General features: G+C 28.7%; 1 protein-coding gene across 4 annotated transcripts in view; it reads right to left on the bottom strand.

Moving 5' to 3' along the window:
- The window catches only part of LOC111623976 (eukaryotic translation initiation factor 4E transporter-like), a 106,468-nt gene that overhangs the window by 17,470 nt on the left and 70,094 nt on the right, over positions 1–18,904 (bottom strand). For 3 of the 4 annotated variants that reach the window (XM_023366741.1, XM_023366751.1, XM_023366732.1), the window contains exons 8-15: positions 16,032–16,185; positions 15,337–15,564; positions 15,138–15,247; positions 12,990–13,269; positions 9,303–9,542; positions 8,944–9,222; positions 8,570–8,685; positions 1,231–1,367 (exon numbers count right to left, since the gene is read on the bottom strand). In XM_023366741.1, the coding sequence (XP_023222509.1) occupies positions 1,231–1,367; positions 8,570–8,685; positions 8,944–9,222; positions 9,303–9,542; positions 12,990–13,269; positions 15,138–15,247; positions 15,337–15,564; positions 16,032–16,185 (1,544 nt within the window). The remainder of the gene's footprint in view (positions 1–1,230; positions 1,368–8,569; positions 8,686–8,943; positions 9,223–9,302; positions 9,543–12,989; positions 13,270–15,137; positions 15,248–15,336; positions 15,565–16,031; positions 16,186–18,904) is intronic. The other variant, XM_023366757.1, reaches the window with a different exon arrangement.

Consider the following 18,904-nt stretch of genomic DNA (forward strand, 5'->3'; position numbering starts at 1 on the left):
TTGCTGACATTGTACTTTGGCACTCAATGCAAATGACAAGCAGCTAGCTATGTTTGGTATTTTTATCAGTGTGTTTATCAAAGTCAGCCATTTTGAATTTGTAAGAAAATAAAACTAATTAAAATAAACTTATAATAATAAATGTAAATAAAAATAATTTATCTATATTATAAATAATAAGTGTGGTCACATTATAGTTATTTTAAAAATAAAAAAAACTAAATAAATATTTATAAAATTTAAAAAAAAAACGTAATAATACTGTGGGGTGTTTGGACATCCCACTGAAAATTGTTGTCTTTCTCTTACTGGAGTTTCTGCAACACTGTAGTAATTTCTGAGCATGCTCTATACATAAAATCATGAAGCTACTGAAGAGGAAACAAATATTTCTTGCGAAATCTATGAATAGTGCAACTTTTAAAATGTTTGGAGTGTTGAAAATCACCACTGCACGAACCCAGGGTTAAGAGATGAATCATCCTTTAACAATGATCCAAATTTCAACAAGGGCAGCTTCAAAAGAAAGCACCATTGCTTAAACTGACTGGGTACTGGGGTATCATCAGTTGTTTGTATAAATAGAGAAGAAATAAAAAAAGAAGGAGCTTTAGTAAACAAGAAAGAAGAGAAAATGAGAAACTATTCTGATTATTTTTACTCTAATTGAAAAAAATAAAAATAAAAATGTAGTGACCCCATGCAACAGACTTACTGAAATGGAGATATTAGACATTTGGCCTGAGTTTGCAAAGAATTTCTCTGTAGCAGTAATCACAGTAACAATGGACTATTGCTGGAGATGGTCTACTTTAATTTACAACATGTTTCCAACGAATTAACTATTCAAACATTCACCTAGTGTAGATAAGTTATTTTTACTTCCTTTTTATAAAAGAAAGTAAAAATAACCTTCCTTAAGAAGGAAGAGCAATTAATATGTTTCCACTGGAAAATCGTAACGTATCTGTGGTACTTTCCAAATCTCACTTTCTTTGAAATATAGTCTTTTTGTTCTAGATATAACCATTTCAAATGAAAAAATTAAACTAATCTGAATAGCTTGAAATTTTATTCATATCTCTTTTTAATTTGTTTTTAGTTTACAGTTTCTTCTTTTTTTAGAATTTATTTAGTATATCTAAAAAGAAGATAAAAGGCCATAAACTTATTACATAATTAAATATTTGATTTGTATTATATCGTAAATGAGATATGTAACTTAATTACCTTTGTGCTTCTTGTTTACGAAATTTTTCCTTCTGTTCCTCTAATTTCCTTTTTATTAAAGCCTGTTGAAGAATGGATTGAGTATGAACTGCTAATTCCTGTGGAGAGGGAACACGAGGCAAAACACCTAATGGATTCTACAAAAAAATAAATAAAAAACTAAGATAATTTTTAGAAATATTTCTGAAAAGATATTTTATATATTAATTATACCCAACAAAATGTTTGTCGTAAGAAATTATGAATAAATAAAAAAACTACTATGCATATAAAATTGCCTAAAGGCAGTAATTAAATAGTTTGAATCAGTTCTTGCATTAAGTATATTCAAAGGCCTTCACTTTCAATTCTTGATGATCTATTTTTTAATACTAATCACTATGAATAATGAAAAGTTGTGTGTAAATTGGATTGTTATTAGCAATGTAGCTCTTTATCAAGAGGATTTATCATATGAAACTATTAAACTTCATAGAAATGATGAAACAAGTGAAGTTAATGATTATCAGCACAAAACCTTTCTCACTAATTTCTAGCCTTATTAGTTCTAGCTACTTATGCATAGAAGTTAATGATGACTACCATTATGGTAGTCATCATTAACTTCACTTGCTTTATTTCTAAAATGGAATGTATTAACAAAATCTGTAAATGGTGGACATGCCACTAATGTTGAAGTATTTAACAGATAATGGATGTAGAAATCTATTTTCTAAATAGATATTACCGTTTAAGTCATAAGCTTATTTGAATAAAAGTTAAATAACATTTTTGTTCCCAAATATTAATCAGTGGAATTATCTTCCAAATCTAAAATTTAATAGTAATAATAATTTATAAATAGCATAAATTTTAAAAAATCATTGAAAATTGATATAATAATATAAACAAAACTTGAAAAGTAATTTTTAAAACTTTTCAAAATGGCAAGTTCAATTGCATAAATAGCCAGGAAGGGCAACATTTAACATTTTCCCATTCTAGTAATTTTAACTGAAATTAATCTCTTAAAATTGTTAATAATGAGCAAATCTACATAAATAAACTTCAGAACAGATATATAGTATGAAAGTATCTTAATGAACTTTTACATTTGCCTTAGCCTATTCTGGTACACAGATAAGAGCAATAAAAATAAATTTGTTCTAAAATATAAGCAATAAATATATTTAATCCATTATACTAATTTAGATGAATGTTTTTTGATGTTATAAGCAGTATTCTCAAAAACAGCCTACGAAGTAAATTCTACTCACTATATAAAATTGTTTAATACATTTCTTAAAGAGAACACACATTCAATAGATAAAAATACACGTGTGACAAATAAAATTATGTTTATAAGTAATTTAATCATTAAATTTTCCATAATTTCCTGTGTTCCTAAAAACTATCAATCTTAGATCTAATGTATTCATCTAATTATAAGAAATATTTAAACCTCATCCAAGGAATCATTTTAGAAGATAATATTCCTAATTACAAAAACAGGAAACTATTACATTTTTAAAATTCTAATCATTAATAATAATAATAATAATATTTAGAGAGACAAAACATAAGTAAATAAACATCCTGAATGTGCAAGGGCAATATTAACTCCAAAAATGCATTGTTTTATCAGAGAAGGATCATCTTCCAATATTCTCCAGTGGGCTGATGGACAAAATATCCATTCTGTTCATGGAGAATGGAGCTTCTTGTCACATCGCCAAAAGATCCAGAATTGGCTGGCAACAGAAGTCATCCGAAAGACTTCCATGGGCAAGTCAGTCAACTGACATGAATCCCATTGAACATTCCGGAAATCTGCAGAATTGTGCAGAGTGACAACATTCATGAAAATCCATTTCCCATGTTGAACTTTTAGATTGTTTGGGTATCATGTGGTCACAGGCCAAGATAGAACACATCAATTCTGTGTGAAATTAGGTTAAGGTTTTAAAGAAAGCAAGTGATGAGACAACTAGATTTAACTCGTCGTCACGTGCGTGCGCAGTCAAACAGAAATTCCACACCCTTGGTCAATCCGGCACCAATTTAAAAAATTAATTAATAAAAATTTAGTGTCGAAAAGTGGATATTTTTACTTTAATCCAGTTCTATAATATGTTTGTAGTTGAATTCAGTCAAAAAATTTTAATTTCATTATATTTTAATGAAGATTTAAAATTTTTAATATTAGAAGGTAATTAGCATAAATTACAAAGTGTCGTTTCCTGTTCAAGTTTATTGTCCTAAACATGAGCCAATGTTTGTTTTTACTTTTACTGATGTTTTTGCTTTTATTTCAACCTTGTCCACTTTGGTTACAGAAAACGGAAAGATCGGCATCATGTGATCAATTACCTCACTTTTTACCACAGAAATTTCCTTACCTTGAAAGTTTTTTTTCCTCAATTTTAATTATTATTAACTAACTTTTTTTTGATGAATTCTCATATTTGTGTTATCTGAAGTTTTAGATATTTTTTTTTATTAAGTTTTATGCATTTGTTTTTTTATTCATTTTTATATATAAAATATAATAAAATTCAAAAATTAATTAAATATTATTGAAAATGCTAAACTATAAGTGCAGTGTGCTTTATAATATTATTGCAAACAGATATAACCAATTATTTTATATACATGTTTATTATTTTAATTTTTATAAGTTATTTAATTTGATGCAACATGATGCTCTCAGAATCAGTCACGTGTTAATCAATATGGTGGCAGGACTTGATTCAATTACTTTTTCATTTGAGATGTTCAACAAAGTGTATTATTTTAATGCAATTTTTATATTTTTACTGATATATATGCTGGACTACGATTATATTTTCAATTTCCACATTTTCTCTACTATCTAGAAGTATAAAATACTTATGGGTAAAAAGCCAGATTTTTATTTATATTTTCTGAAATTTGATCTTTCACAGGATCGTATTATTTTTCAAATTCAAGGTAGTAAAGCTTTGTTTATTTTCTCCTGTGAAAGTAATAGACTCTGCCAGTCCTCCACTGTGTAGTACAATAAATAAACTGCTAATTTTTTTAATACTTTGTTTTCAAAAACTTTCTTCTTTGTCAGTAATGGGTGAACAACTAACAAATTGTTTTGTTGCATTAAGGGAAATGTTTTGTCTCAGATTTGACAACTAGTATTGCCAGTAATGAATTCTATAATTTTATATATTTAATAATTTACGAAAGATTTATAAAATTACCAAGTAAATGTTTGTTCACAATTACTAAATGGTATTGCAACGTTCATTATGAACATAAATTTTAACTGTTGCAAATTAGAAAGTATTAGATTTCTTATCATAAAACTGAACTCAGGGCAATAACATGGAAGCAAGAAAATTGCATTATCAAAAAAGCTGCAATGACTTATTTGAAATGTTTTGGGATTGGTCCTGTCATTGAAACCAGGAGACAAAGATATAATGTATAGCATTGTGGTAAAGGTTAAATATTCTACATAGTTATTTTATTAAATCGCTTTTAAATTGTTGCGCATAACAATCGCGTAAGTACAGCACTCTCACACTGCGAGAGAATTTACTGCAGGTGGTGAAAAGGTATTGATTTTTGTAAAATTTCTCTGAAAAAAAGTCAAACTTCAAAACTATTGTGGGAATCGCTTCAGAACATATCAGATAAGAAATACTAAAAAGTCTACACTTCAATTGTTTTATTTTTAAGAAATTCAATAAAAAACCGCTATGTATCTGCTGGATACATACGTGCCCAGATGCAGTTAATAAACGAAAATGCTTTAATTTATATATTACAGTTGCTCACAATTTAATATTAAAATTTAAAAAAAAAAAATACAAAAATTATATGAGCCATGGTGCCATATAATTTCATAAAATGATTTAAAAATACCAATGGAAAAATTAAATTATTTCCAGGTCAAATTTGAGTTTTTTAGAAGTTATTCGCATTAAAATAATTTGATTATAAGCACAGAAGTGCGCGCACGCCACTGCTGCAGCTATTTTTAGTAACATCAACTGACGGAAAATTTGAAAATTGAAATCCAAGATCAAGCGCACCATAGTGCCGATTTGACACCAATAATTAAATAAAAATAATAAAACATTTTAAGCAAAAATTGAATTGTGGATCATAAAATTGAAAAAAAATTAAAACAGGTAATAATTTTTTCATATTTTTCAAACAATTAGAATTTTTACACTAATTAAAAATCGATTGGTGCCTAATCAGCACTAGGCGTGCTGACAAGTTAATATGTAAATTTAACGTTTGTATCATATGGATACTGTGAATTAAAAGTTTCAGAAAATAAGGGTATCTTCTTTGTTTATGGATTGTCTCTGTATGAAGTAAAATGTAATTGTATGATAATATTTTTTAATGTAATGTTCAAGATAATAAAAACATAGCTCAGCAATTATAAGTGCTTACAATGTAGTTCGAAATAAGTTTAAAAGATTTTTCAAACAATTGTACATAAAAAAAAAATTATGTAATTTCTTAATACTAATTTTAAAGATTAAAAATAAGTAATAAGTTTATAATAAATTTATATTAGTAATAATCGTAAGAAGCCAATATGCATTAACCTATTCCCTGGTATTCTCGACATATCTTGGGTTTAAACATGATGACCTTGACCTGTGAACCTGATATATCTCGTTTCTGCATCGGGACGCTTTTGACACTAGATGTCATTAGTCAGCATAATTTTTATATTAAAACTAACTTCCAAAATATAATTTTTTTGTTTTTACGTTTATTAATATGGCTATTTTGTTTGTGAAAAATAAAAAAATATTAAGTAAAACACACCTTTAAAAATTCAGCAAATTTACTAATAAAAACATTTTCAATTGGTTTAACCGATCCTTCTCAGTTACGATGAGATAGAATGTGAAAATAGAACATAAATTTAAAAATAAATGATAAATCATAATTCCAAAATAAATACATAACTGAAATCATAGTTGTGAATAATAAATAAATAACTACAGAAAGAAAATCTATATATATAAAGCTGAAAAACCAGATTCTTTCTTTCTGTCACTGTATGCCAAAAATGGCCACTAGGGAGGCCCCTAGCTATTATTTAAATTAACAATAAATTCAGTATATTATTATTTCATGCAGTATTTTTTGCATTTTTGGCTGCGTTTTAGTAGGGTACGCCATGAGAAATTCAGAATATTTATAATAGGAATTTATTATTTATACCATGGAATGACACCAGTCCTGCTAGAACACCCATGAGGGGCGTCTCGGGCTACTAGAATAGAAGGATTGGAAGTATGAAATAATCTAATAATCTTGATCTTTGTTGTTGTTTTTTGCCAGGGCAACACTGTGCTCATCTGCTGGTAAACAATAAAAAGTAAAAACAGGCAAATAAATGTCCTTTAATAAAATTAACTTTATAAAAAGACTACCATGCTATAGCTAAGTTGTTGGAGTCTCTATGGTTGATTATACGCTAGATATGTTGATGATATCTTGTGGCAGAGAAAACCAAACCTACAGCAATTTTTAAAGGAGATCAATGATAACCCCTATGGATTATTCCTACAATTAGATCAGGAGAGTGAAACATCTGTAAACTTTTTGGACATTTCTGTCTCTTACAAATATGGCGAAATTTGGACCAAGGTATACAGGAAACCTTGTTTTCAACCCATTTTAATTCCACATCACTCTGTGGATCCTCTCCACATCAGATTGGCAGCCTTCAGATCCTCGATAAGAAGGGCATATACACGTTATCAGCATAAGTGACACCATATCAGAGCTGAATTACATCTTAAAGATTGCAGAACAACAAGGTTATCCAATAGAAATGATTTGGAGGTTGATCACAATGTTTCAAACAAAACATCAGAATACATCGGGGATCCAGAAACGAAGAGTGGTTTTGAATTATTTCCCCTTTTTAAGGCATAGGAAAGTAGCCAGAACTAATAATCTCCAAGTTGTATATCAATACAATCCAATGATATTCAAAATTTTAAGGAATGATAAAAAAAAACCATATAACCATAATTTGGCTGCAGGGATTTACTCCATCCCAATAATTGACCAACATTTCAAATCAAAACTGGTTTATGTGGGTTCCACCATGTGCAACTTACAATAATGGCTCTATACAATTGATAAAAATCTTGATAGCATGATGTTGGCAGCTTGCGCACAACATCAGGACATTCAGGTACAATNTAAATCATAATTCTAAAATAAATACATAACTGAAATCATAGTTGTGAATAATAAATAAATAACTACAGATCCGTTAAACTGATCAAAAACATTTTTGTTAGTAAATTTATTTGCTGGATTTTTAAAGGTGTGTTTTTCTTGTCTATTTATCCCTCTGATAAAAAATATATTGATAAAAAAATAACTTTGGATGATACAATAGCCACAATTTTTTTTTCTAAAATGTGGAATCTTCGTTAAGCTTAACATTGACAAAAATTCAACATGGTGTAACATGCAATGGAAAAAAATTTCAACATGGAATAGATTAAGTAATAATGCAATATCCAATTAATCATTTTCACAGAATAATAAAGATAGAAAATAATTCTACATGTTGATACAATTTGGATAGGAATTTAGCTCCTACTAGATGATATTGAATCTGAAGATTTTTCCTAATCAATAAACCTATGGTAACACACAGTTAAAACAAAGACAATGTTCTTTAATTATAAGAAAATTATCAACTGAAATATTGAAAATTTTTAATGCCTTTTAATATTAGCTTGAATCTAGGATCGCCACTTTTTAAATCTATTTTTTACTTGTCTAAAATGGACAAGTGTCTTACAATCCACAGCATCTCACATTCACTGGTCAAAACAATCAGCAGTCACTGTGAATACTCCCCACATGATGTATTATGCAACAATAATATCAATACATAATTTCAGCACTATAGAATATGCAGCAATGCTGAAATCACTTAAAATGCTGGTAATAAGCATTTGATTTAAACTCCTAGATGTTTGAAATGCCTTTAAGATGATATGTTGCAGTATTAAAAGTTACTGTATACGCAGAAGAAAATGGAAATAGAACTGCTAAATGTCACCTATTTCATAGCATTTGCATTGTTGTTCTGACTTGCTGTTGTTTAATAAGACTTATTTATATAATATAAATTTTTTCTTCCATAAAAAAATATTAAAATTTATTTCAAAATCAAAGTGTATCTTATAATCAAATAAATAAGATTTATTTGATTCTTTTTAATTCAGAAAGCCCTATAACAGTAAAAGTTTTTGAGATAAATACATGCAATATCTATGTTTTTCTAAAACTCTAACCAAAAATAATTTTAAATGTAGTCTACCTGAACTTGAAGATTGTTTGAGTTTGAATTTGCATTTCTTGCCAACGCTTGTGCTAACTGAGCAGGATGGATAGGAGCTGGTGCATGACTTAAAGCTGGAGGTTGCTGTCCAAATACTATTAAATATAACAATTTTTTAAAATTATGATACTGTTAAAATATTTATTTTCATCAGTAAAAAGTCAATACTAAAAGTATGGAATTAACAACATACATTATATTTTTATATATTTATGAAGCATATCACATTTTTAAAGTGTTTAATTATTTGAAAAATTAAATATAAAATTATGTTAAGACTTCTTAAAGATATGAATGTCATCTACATAATTAAAATTTTGCATACAGAATTATGTATTGAATATTAATTTCACCTAATGGAGAAGGAATGCGACCTTGGCCTCCAACACTGGGTCCAACATTATCTTGGGGAAGTGGTGACTGACATGGACTCAAGACATTATTCGAAGAAGGAATTCCCAAAGTTTGAGTCATAGTTACTTCTTGAGATGATGCAGGCCTTTGTTGAATTATAGGTACTTGGGACATTAATGAATTAGACTGATGTTGTTGCTGCTGCTGTTGCTGTTGCTGCTGCTGTTGTTGCTTCATTAAAAATGCCAATATCTCTCTCTGTTGTTGATGCATCAAAGCTTTAAAATAAATAAAACATTTTTTAAAATTTCTTTTAATCATATCTTACTTTTCTACTAATACTAATAATGAAATTTACCATTCATTGTCTGTTGATCATTTCTATTATTGAAGTTAGTATTTGTATTATGACATTGGTTATTAACAGATAGTGAATTTGGACTTATTACATTGGGTCTTTGAGTAGCAGAGTTTTGATTTCCTAATAGTTTGGCTAGTACATCAATTCTAAAATTCTGATTATGGGCTGCATGTTGTTGCTGTTGCTGTTGACGCAAATTAAATAAAGATGGAAGATCTTGTTGTTGTCTGCCGTATCCTACATAAAAGTTGGGTATGTGTTATTTCTCTAAACAGTTATTTCAGAATTAATAATTAATCTGTTTAGTAGCATTAACAATAAATTATCATATTTAATAGTTAATAATTAATAAAATTAGACAATAAAGTAATAATAATTTTTATTTAAATAAATAACTTTACTATTTACAGCTAGTCCAATAATGTTATCCATGTTATTAGTAAGAGAAAATTAATGCGATGTAAAACTTCAAATGTTATCAAGATGTGTTGTATTTAACCATTTAAATAGATAATAGTTAAATACATCAACACAGTATACTTAAGAATGAGTATTTGCATAAAAGATTATACAGTCGACCCCCCATAACGTGGGTTCCTATAACAGAAATTCCTGTAACATAGCGAAAAAATTGTAGCAATATTCGTATGAAAGAACTCCTAAAACGTCGTCACCGACTTGTGTCGCGACAAGATTGATAGAATCTGGACCAATAGTGGATGAGCAGCAGAACTACTTTCCTCCGCCCTGCACCACGCTACGGAGAGTTTAGGCGGCTAAATTGAGTTTGCTATCGTCTGTACAGTATTATATATAAATTAGGTACTGTACATATAATTATATATATTTTTATATATAAATTAGGTACTGTATATATAATTATATATTAACTTAATTTATTGTAACTTTATTATAATTATATATATAATTTCCGCCGTCTAGCACCACGCTACGGAGAGTTTAGGCTAGTAAGTTGAGTTTGTTATCATCTGTACAGTATGTAAATTAGGTACTGTAAGTCTAATACAGCACTAATTTTATACATTTCTTGTGAAAGAAACACTTCTTATTCAACGGCCATAAAAATTATTTATATTAATGATGTCTCCAAAGGTCAAGTTATTTTTTGCGAAAAATTCATTATCAGAAATCGTGGCCGCCGTTTCGTGCGCTGTTTCGTGACAAAAACAAGCTTGAGCAACGGCGTAGTCGAACGATGCACACTCGGTAAGTAATCCTACAATTTTTTGTTTATAGCATAGTTTATACAGATTATTCCTAAAAAATGAAAATGTTGAGTGGAATTAGTCTAGAATCGGTTAATTTTATAGAAGAAAACCTTTCAAACAGCCTTAGTCCATAAACGTCACACCTGTCGGGCTGCGATTGGCTCATGTATTTAATGATTCCTACAATGTAAAATTCGATTGACGTGGAACGTATCTAAGCATTATAGGGGGGTCTACTGTACTAAATATTTTGTATATACTTTTCTAATGAAAATCTACAAGATACAGTAGAGCATCGATTATCCGACCCCTGATTAACCATCACATTGGTTAACCGACTGTTCTAGTCAGCAAATTTCTAATGTCCGTTAGTTATGTGGCACTACAGTATTTGGCTATGTCTTGGCTACTTTAATATTATTTTTGTTAAATTTTTGCGTGTTTTAGCTGGCAACACTGGCTCGACCATTGAAGGGAGGCCAGTATTTAAATGAGGCTTTTATGAGTGGTTGTTTGTTTTGTGATCAATAAAATAATTTTTAACGATACAATAGCGACGATTATTATTTTAAAAAAAAATGTGTTAGGCTTAACATCGATAAAAATTCAACGTGAAGTAGGTTAACAATATACTAATTACATGGGATATACTAATACCGTGTTTCCCCGAAAATAAGACATCCGCAGAAAATAAGACCTAGCACAGATTTTGCTGAATTGCGAAATATAAGACCTCCCCCTGAAAGTAAGACCTATCGAAGTTTTTTTTAGTCGTAATGGTCATCGACAGATGGTTAAAAGTGGCCGTTGGCTTTTTGAAAGTACAGCCACTGATTGGTCAGCAGACAATTACGCCACACGGCATGATTTGCATAAGACTATGGCTTGGGAATCACAGATTTGCATAACGTTACGGCTGGTGATGGCTAATTGGTCGGCCGGGAATCACGCCACATGACATTTGCATAGTGCTACGGTTCAGTAAGCACTAATTGGTCATCGAGTCCGATGTTGACGCTATAAAAAGGCGACAGTTCGACACACCGGATATACGTCACTCTCGTCTAAGTTCGACTTGGGAATTTTTTTGTTCAATAATAAATGTGAATTCTTCTTCCTGGAAAAAATAAGACATTCCCTGAAAATAAGACCTAGCGCATTTTTCAGAGCAAAAATTAATATAAGACACTGTCTTATTTTCGGGGAAACACGGTATACTATACTAATAATGTAATTTTTCATTCTTTTCGGTTATTCGACCAACCCGAGGCCCCAATTGAGTCAGATAATCGATGCTCTACTGCAGGGCTTCTTAAACTATGGGTCGGGACCCCATTTGGGGTCGCTTAGCGAAATCTTGGGGTCGCGAGATTTTAATGCAAAATATTGAAAATGGCACTCATTGTGTCACTTCTGGTGCAGCAAGACAACGATTCTGCAACACTGATTGTAGTGTGAACTAGTGTACTGTTCTCTTTTCAGTGTATTCAGTTGTCTCTGTTCCATTGTAACACAAGAGTAAACTGTGGTAGTACACCATTATTGTTTTTGCAAATTTGTATAAATCTTTATTTTATACTTTTTGGGGTCGTGAAAAAAATCACAATCATAAATGGGGTCGTGAATAAAAAAAGTTTAAGAAGCCCTGCTCTACTGTATTACCACAGTTTTCCTTTGGACACAGGAAAATTTTAGTTTAAGAACATATTATTAGATATTTTAACATATTGACGAGCTTATTCCAAAATATATTATAGAAAAATTTGACCACAAAAGGATAGTACCCATAGCTTCTATAATTTATAATGTTTTGCATATTTAAAGCATTTTAATATATTAGATTAAATTATTATTTAACTTACTTTAAAATTATCATGATTAATACATAAAAAGTAATTACTTTTATATTTAAATATATTAATTTAAGTATAAAAATTACCTTAAAGCATATATATTTTATTTATTTATATGGTTTAATTATTTTCATTAATTTGTGTAAAATTAATGAAAATAATTAAACCATATAAATAAATTTAAGTTAAAAAAAATTTAAGTTGTTAAAATTCAAATTTAAGACAGTATTTCTGCCATTCTATGTCTATTGCAATAACATGCATTTTATACATCTATATTTATACATAATAATTTGTCTTAATTTATAAAATATTAAAATAAGACTTCAGCACTTATAGAAGTCTTTATAATGACTTCTGTAAGTGCTGAAGTCTTATTTTAATATTTTATAAATATAAAGTTAAAAAAGAATAGTAACTTTCAGACTCTCTAACACAATTTATAATTAATTTTTAGATACTTTTCATTCTCAGTTACTTATCTGTTTTATTATAGTTTTCATAAATGCATTTCTATAATGATCATATCATGAATATTTATATATTATTATTAGTGGTCATGAAATTTTACAAATGTAACTGCAATAAATTTTTAAAATTACCTGCAAAAGAATCTTTAGTGGGTAACTGTGATGATTTATCATTGTCTTGTAAAAAATTTAATAAATTGGAGTTATGAAGAGACATAGGTAGAGATGGTGGACATCGCATGGGCATTGTCAGATCAGATTCAGTCTGTTGCAAATGTAATGAAGATGTAGGGGAAACTCTACCAAGAAAATTTTGTAAAAGGTCTTCTTCCTGTAACACTTTTGATTTGTCCAATGGCCCCATTGTTATTGTTGAAGGAGGTGAGGGAGGATTTTCAGATATATGCCTAAACTGAAATTACAAAACACAGGGAAAAAAATTTTAAACAGCAGCATAATTTATATTAAAACACAAATATATTCTTGTGTAATGAATATTAATTTAATTTAACTGACAACTTTTAAGAAAAAGCTTTCTAAATTTTGCCCAAACTAATTAATTTTTTTTTTTTACTTTTGAGCAAACATTAAAAGAAATTGTATTTAAATTTAACAATATGTTCTCTCTCCTAAAACACTATCATGAAAGGAAAATATGAGAAAAATTTCCATAAGTAGTTACTTTTTGTACAAATTAAATTGATATTTATTATATAATTCATTGGTGTAGCTTTGTGTACTTGAAGTATCTATTTTAAAGTATTAGAAATATTTTGCATTACAATATACAGTCAAAAGTATTTATAATAATTCTAGTATCAAATTAAAAGTAAAATTATGTAACTAACTCCATATGGACCTTTTACAATTCAGTATCTCTGATTATCTAAGAAAAACCATTTTTCTTCAACATAATCAGAAAAAAATAATTGTAAATATCATCATTTTAATTTTATGCTGGAGACATACAGTAGTAATAATGATGATGACAATATTTACATTGTAAATATTTAATATAATAATTATTCAATATAAATGTATTGAAGTCAAAATAATACTGAAGATTCCTTTCTTTTAAACACACACAAATTAATCCGACAAATTTCAATCCTTTGCTCTTCTTGTTTATGATCAAGAATTTCCCATGACTAACCTATAAATAGGGTTTATAATTGATATTAAAAATTTATTTGAAAGGGTCTAATTTTTGCAGAAAATATTATTCAGAATACAAGAATTTTCTACTAATGAATAAAAATATATTATTTTGAAAAGGATTAAATTAAAGAATGGAAAAGATAATTGGATTCTCTAAGCCAAGTCTAATTTTATAAACTATATTTTGAGTTTTTAAAATTAAAATTAATGTAAAAGAAGATGTTTATTAAGTATAATCATCATCAGACTACAATACTGTAATACTGGATAAAAAAAATTAAACAGCATACCACAAAATTATGAAATAAAAATTGTCATAGATATAAATAACAGAAAATATTTTCTATGGTTAAGCTGCAATTTGAAAAAATTGTAGACCTATAAATTCCCATTGTCATCTGTCCTTCCTTAATCTTGAGAATGGAGTTAGATAAATGAAAATCAAGATCAGATAAGGAGAGCTTAGTGTCAGGAGGCCCTGATTAACTATATATAAACTTCCAATTTGCACTCAAAGTCACATTATTTCAATTCAAAAATTTTCCCCCGAAAGGAGCTAGTNTCCTTCCTTAATCTTGAGAATGGAGTTAGATAAATGAAAATCAAGATCAGATAAGGAGAGCTTAGTGTCAGGAGGCCCTGATTAACTATATATAAACTTCCAATTTGCACTCAAAGTCACATTATTTCAATTCAAAAATTTTCCCCTGAAAGGAGCTAGTTAGATGACAAACATGACACCATTGCTAACAGGAAAAGTATGATGTTCAGGGGCAAGACACTATTAATTTGAGGTAGAGAACATATATTTTAAATTAAATAAATTAAAAATTGCAGCCTAGCATTGTGACAATGTCACTATAAAATAATTTCTCACTGTTTTGAAAATAATCAAAATGTTACTTTAAGGACAAACAAAACAGAAACAAAAGTGATTCACATCAATCACTATAAAAATATTTTTAAATTTATACTTTCTTTTAATAGATTTTTCTCATTTGTAATAAGTTTAAGAATTGAGGACTTAAAAATTTTAAATTATTAAATTAGTTCTATTATTCATTATTTTGAAAAACTTATGCTAAAACAAGCAATTTTCAGTAAATTTGAAAATAAATTTACCAATTTGTTAAATGCTGTTTTATCTTCTTCAGATTTGTTATTACCCAAAACAAGTTGTTTCAAATCAGCTTCTAATTCTTCCACACTTTTCACTTTACCTTCCAATGTAACTACAAATGGATTATAAATAATTTTAATAGCAATAATATCAATACATAAAAATTCATAAATACTTTAAAAAAATATATTAAATAATAACCTGGTTCTTTTTTGTAATCATCCCCATTTAAAAGTGGATCTATATTTATATTGGCATTTTGAAGAATTTCGAGGATATTTTTTTCACCGTCACTTTTTCCTTGTTGCGAAATATTTGATGATAAAGGTAAGGGGGAAGTTTGTGCTATTGGACTAATTGGGCTGAAGTAATTTTCATTATTAGATGATGGAGGTGGAGACTGCACCATTAACTGTAATTCCCCAATACCTAAAAAAAAGAATGTATTTTACTTAAATTAAATTTCAAGATACAGTAGAACCTCGATTATCCGCCCTAATTGGGGACTGGGGTTGGTCGGATAATTGAAAAGTCGGATAACCGAAAAGTATGAAAAAATCCATTATTAGTGTAGTATATTATTATATCCCATGTAATTAGTATATTAGTATATCGCTATTAACCTATTTTGCGTTGAATTTTCATCGATGTTAAGCCTAACAAAAATTTTTTAAAATAATAATTGTCGCTATTGTAGCGCCACATCACTAGCGGGCATTTGAAATTTGCCGACTAGGACGGTCGGTTAACCGAGGGGTCAGTTGATCGGGAAGCAGATAATCAAGGTTCTACTGTACAAGTTTAATTAATTTCAGCATATATTCATTATGTTTAAAACTCAGTGTTCTTAATTAAAATTCATATAACAATATTAAAAAAGAAAGTGACAGTATTACCATTTAATACATGAGCTACAAGTTCATCTTGCAAGGAAGATCTGCGACTATCATTATTAGATCCTTGTAATTGAACTGGACTATCTCTTTTAAACCACTGACTGAAACGACTGCTTCCAATCTCTTGTCCAGATCTATCAGGAGGTGTGCCATTCTAGAATTCAGAAAAGAGTCTATGTTACAATGTGAAAATTACATTATGCAGAAAGATCTTATATAGTGCAATCCATTTATTGTAAATAGTTGTCTACTATTATACAGTAAGAATTAGCATGTCCCAAAACACAAGTTAAAATACACTTGTAAAACTTTGTTTATTGTGATCAGAGGTTATAGTTATCATTAATATTCATCAGTACTTTAAAAGTTAATCATTTTAATCATTATTTTCTCACAGTACAATAGTTTAAATTGCTGGCATAGTTTTAGTTTTAATGTATGTAGTAAGGATGCACTGATTAATCGGTAAGTAATTGGTAATCGGCCATATCCCAGGTTTAGATAATTGGCCAATTTTGCATTTTAATATTTTTTATTAGAATGTTACATATAAGGCTAGTAATAAAAAATAATAGATTTCTGTTATATATTTATTATTTATTACATGACAAACTTGAAAATTAAAAAAAATTTTTCAATTCAAATTATTTCTTTTATCAATACATATTATAAAGGTATAATACAACCTATTTAAAACTATCTTTTATTTAAACTTTAAACGAAAAAATTTAATATTCAAACTATAAAACCTTTAAATTGTAAGGCAAAAACATGAGAATTTCACCATTTTCAAGGCATAGCCTACTTCTTGCCGGCTCATAAATGTTACCTCCAATGTTGAAAATTTTTACTTTCAATGGAAGATGCTGGGGCACTTAGATATTTCATAGCTATTTTGCTTAAATTAGGAAAAGTTCTTTTGAATTTTACCACAAAAATTGGTCACCATGTCTTTGTATGGATACATGCAAATATTTTTCTAATTCTTAATCGAAACATTTGTTCGTTTGTTTCGTTTTTTCTTTCTTTTTAAAAACATGCTCTTCTTCGTTCTTTTGTTTACCAGAAGCTAATTCATCAAAAAAATTAGAAAAACTTAGAGATTCTTTTCCATCTTAATCATCTCCAGAAGTAGAAGCTTCAGAATTTAATTCTTCTTGAGATTTTGAATTATATCTTTTAAACTATCAATTGTCTATCTTTTTATTTCCTCTATCATATCCTTTTTTGAAATTTCATTTTGAATCTTAGATCTAATAAAGATGTCAAGCATACAGACTTGTTTTCTACATATGCTGAAAATCATTTTTTTTTTTTTTTTATTGAATTTTCTAGTCCTTCTATCATGGTATTATTATTATTATTTTGAATTAGTAAATAATTTTAATAGCAATAGTATCAATACATAAAAATTCATAAATACTTTAAAAAAATATATTAAATAATAACCTGGTTCTTTTTTGTAATCATCCCCATTTAAAAGTGGATCTATATTTATATTGGCATTTTGAAGAATTTCGAGGATATTTTTTTCACCGTCACTTTTTCCTTGTTGCGAAATATTTGATGATAAAGGTAAGGGGGAAGTTTGTGCTATTGGACTAATTGGGCTGAAGTAATTTTCATTATTAGATGATGGAGGTGGAGACTGCACCATTAACTGTAATTCCCCAATACCTAAAAAAAAGAATGTATTTTACTTAAATTAAATTTCAAGATACAGTAGAACCTCGATTATCCGCCCTAATTGGGGACTGGGGTTGGTCGGATAATTGAAAAGTCGGATAACCGAAAAGTATGAAAAAATCCATTATTAGTNAAAAAATATATTAAATAATAACCTGGTTCTTTTTTACTGGAGCAGTAGTTCCAAGAACTACTGCTCTTTGATAAGAATAATTTCACAGTCTCAGTTGTGAGAATTATTGAAGAGGTGGTTTCTTGTTTGCTGGCTTCCACAGTAATTTCTTCAAATGGTTTTAAAAGTTCAACAATTTTTTCAATGCAAAACCAATGTAAGAATTATACAGTCGACCCCCGTATAAGATGATTGATTATTCCGTTTTATATGAATTCCATGTTGTACAAGTCACTTAAATTTTACAAATACGTGAGCCATTCACAGCCCGGTACACGTATTTGTAAAATCTAAGTGACTCGTACAACATGGAATTCATATAAAACGGAATAATCAATGATCTTATACGGGGGTCGACTGTATTATCTATAGCATATATGACATAGGCTTTTTGCTGTTCCAAGTTTCTTTGCAAAATGTAGTATGTAGGAACATCTTGAATTAATTTGTGTTTCTGCAAACTTGACTTGTCTTGCAAATCTTTCAATTTGCTTTCTGCTACAGCAGAATGATTAAATGTGTGACAATATTTCTATTAACTGTGATTATAGTTTTCACATCGTGTTGAGAAAATATACATTTGTTTAGTGTCAGCTGCAGTGTATGTATAAAGCATGGTAATGCCTCTAAGTTGCAATTCATGATTCCAGCTCCCATATTTGCTCCAAACTATTCAAAAAAACTAAAAATATCTTATCACTTGTCAACTTATACTGTTCAAAAACAAAGTTTACCTGTTCACTGATTCATGTAGCTTTGTGGGAACTTTCAGAGGAAAAAATTCGCAAAACAGCTCTTTCTTGCTGAAAATCATTCTTCAACCTGTGAGCTGTTACATTTAAAAAAGGAGAATTGTTTGTAGTTGCTGTCCAAATATCAGTGGTTAAAGAAATATATTTTGCATCATCAATAGATTTCTGAATTTTTGAATGAACTTTTTGAAATATATCAGGGATTATATTTTCAGAAAAATATTTTCTGCTGGGAATATTGTAATTAGGAATGACTTTTTTAG

The sequence above is a fragment of the Centruroides sculpturatus genome, unplaced genomic scaffold (genome assembly GCF_000671375.1).
Source record: "Centruroides sculpturatus isolate CEXI.00-Female unplaced genomic scaffold, Cexi_2.0 scaffold49, whole genome shotgun sequence".
NCBI classification, from domain to species: Eukaryota; Metazoa; Arthropoda; class Arachnida; order Scorpiones; family Buthidae; genus Centruroides; species Centruroides sculpturatus.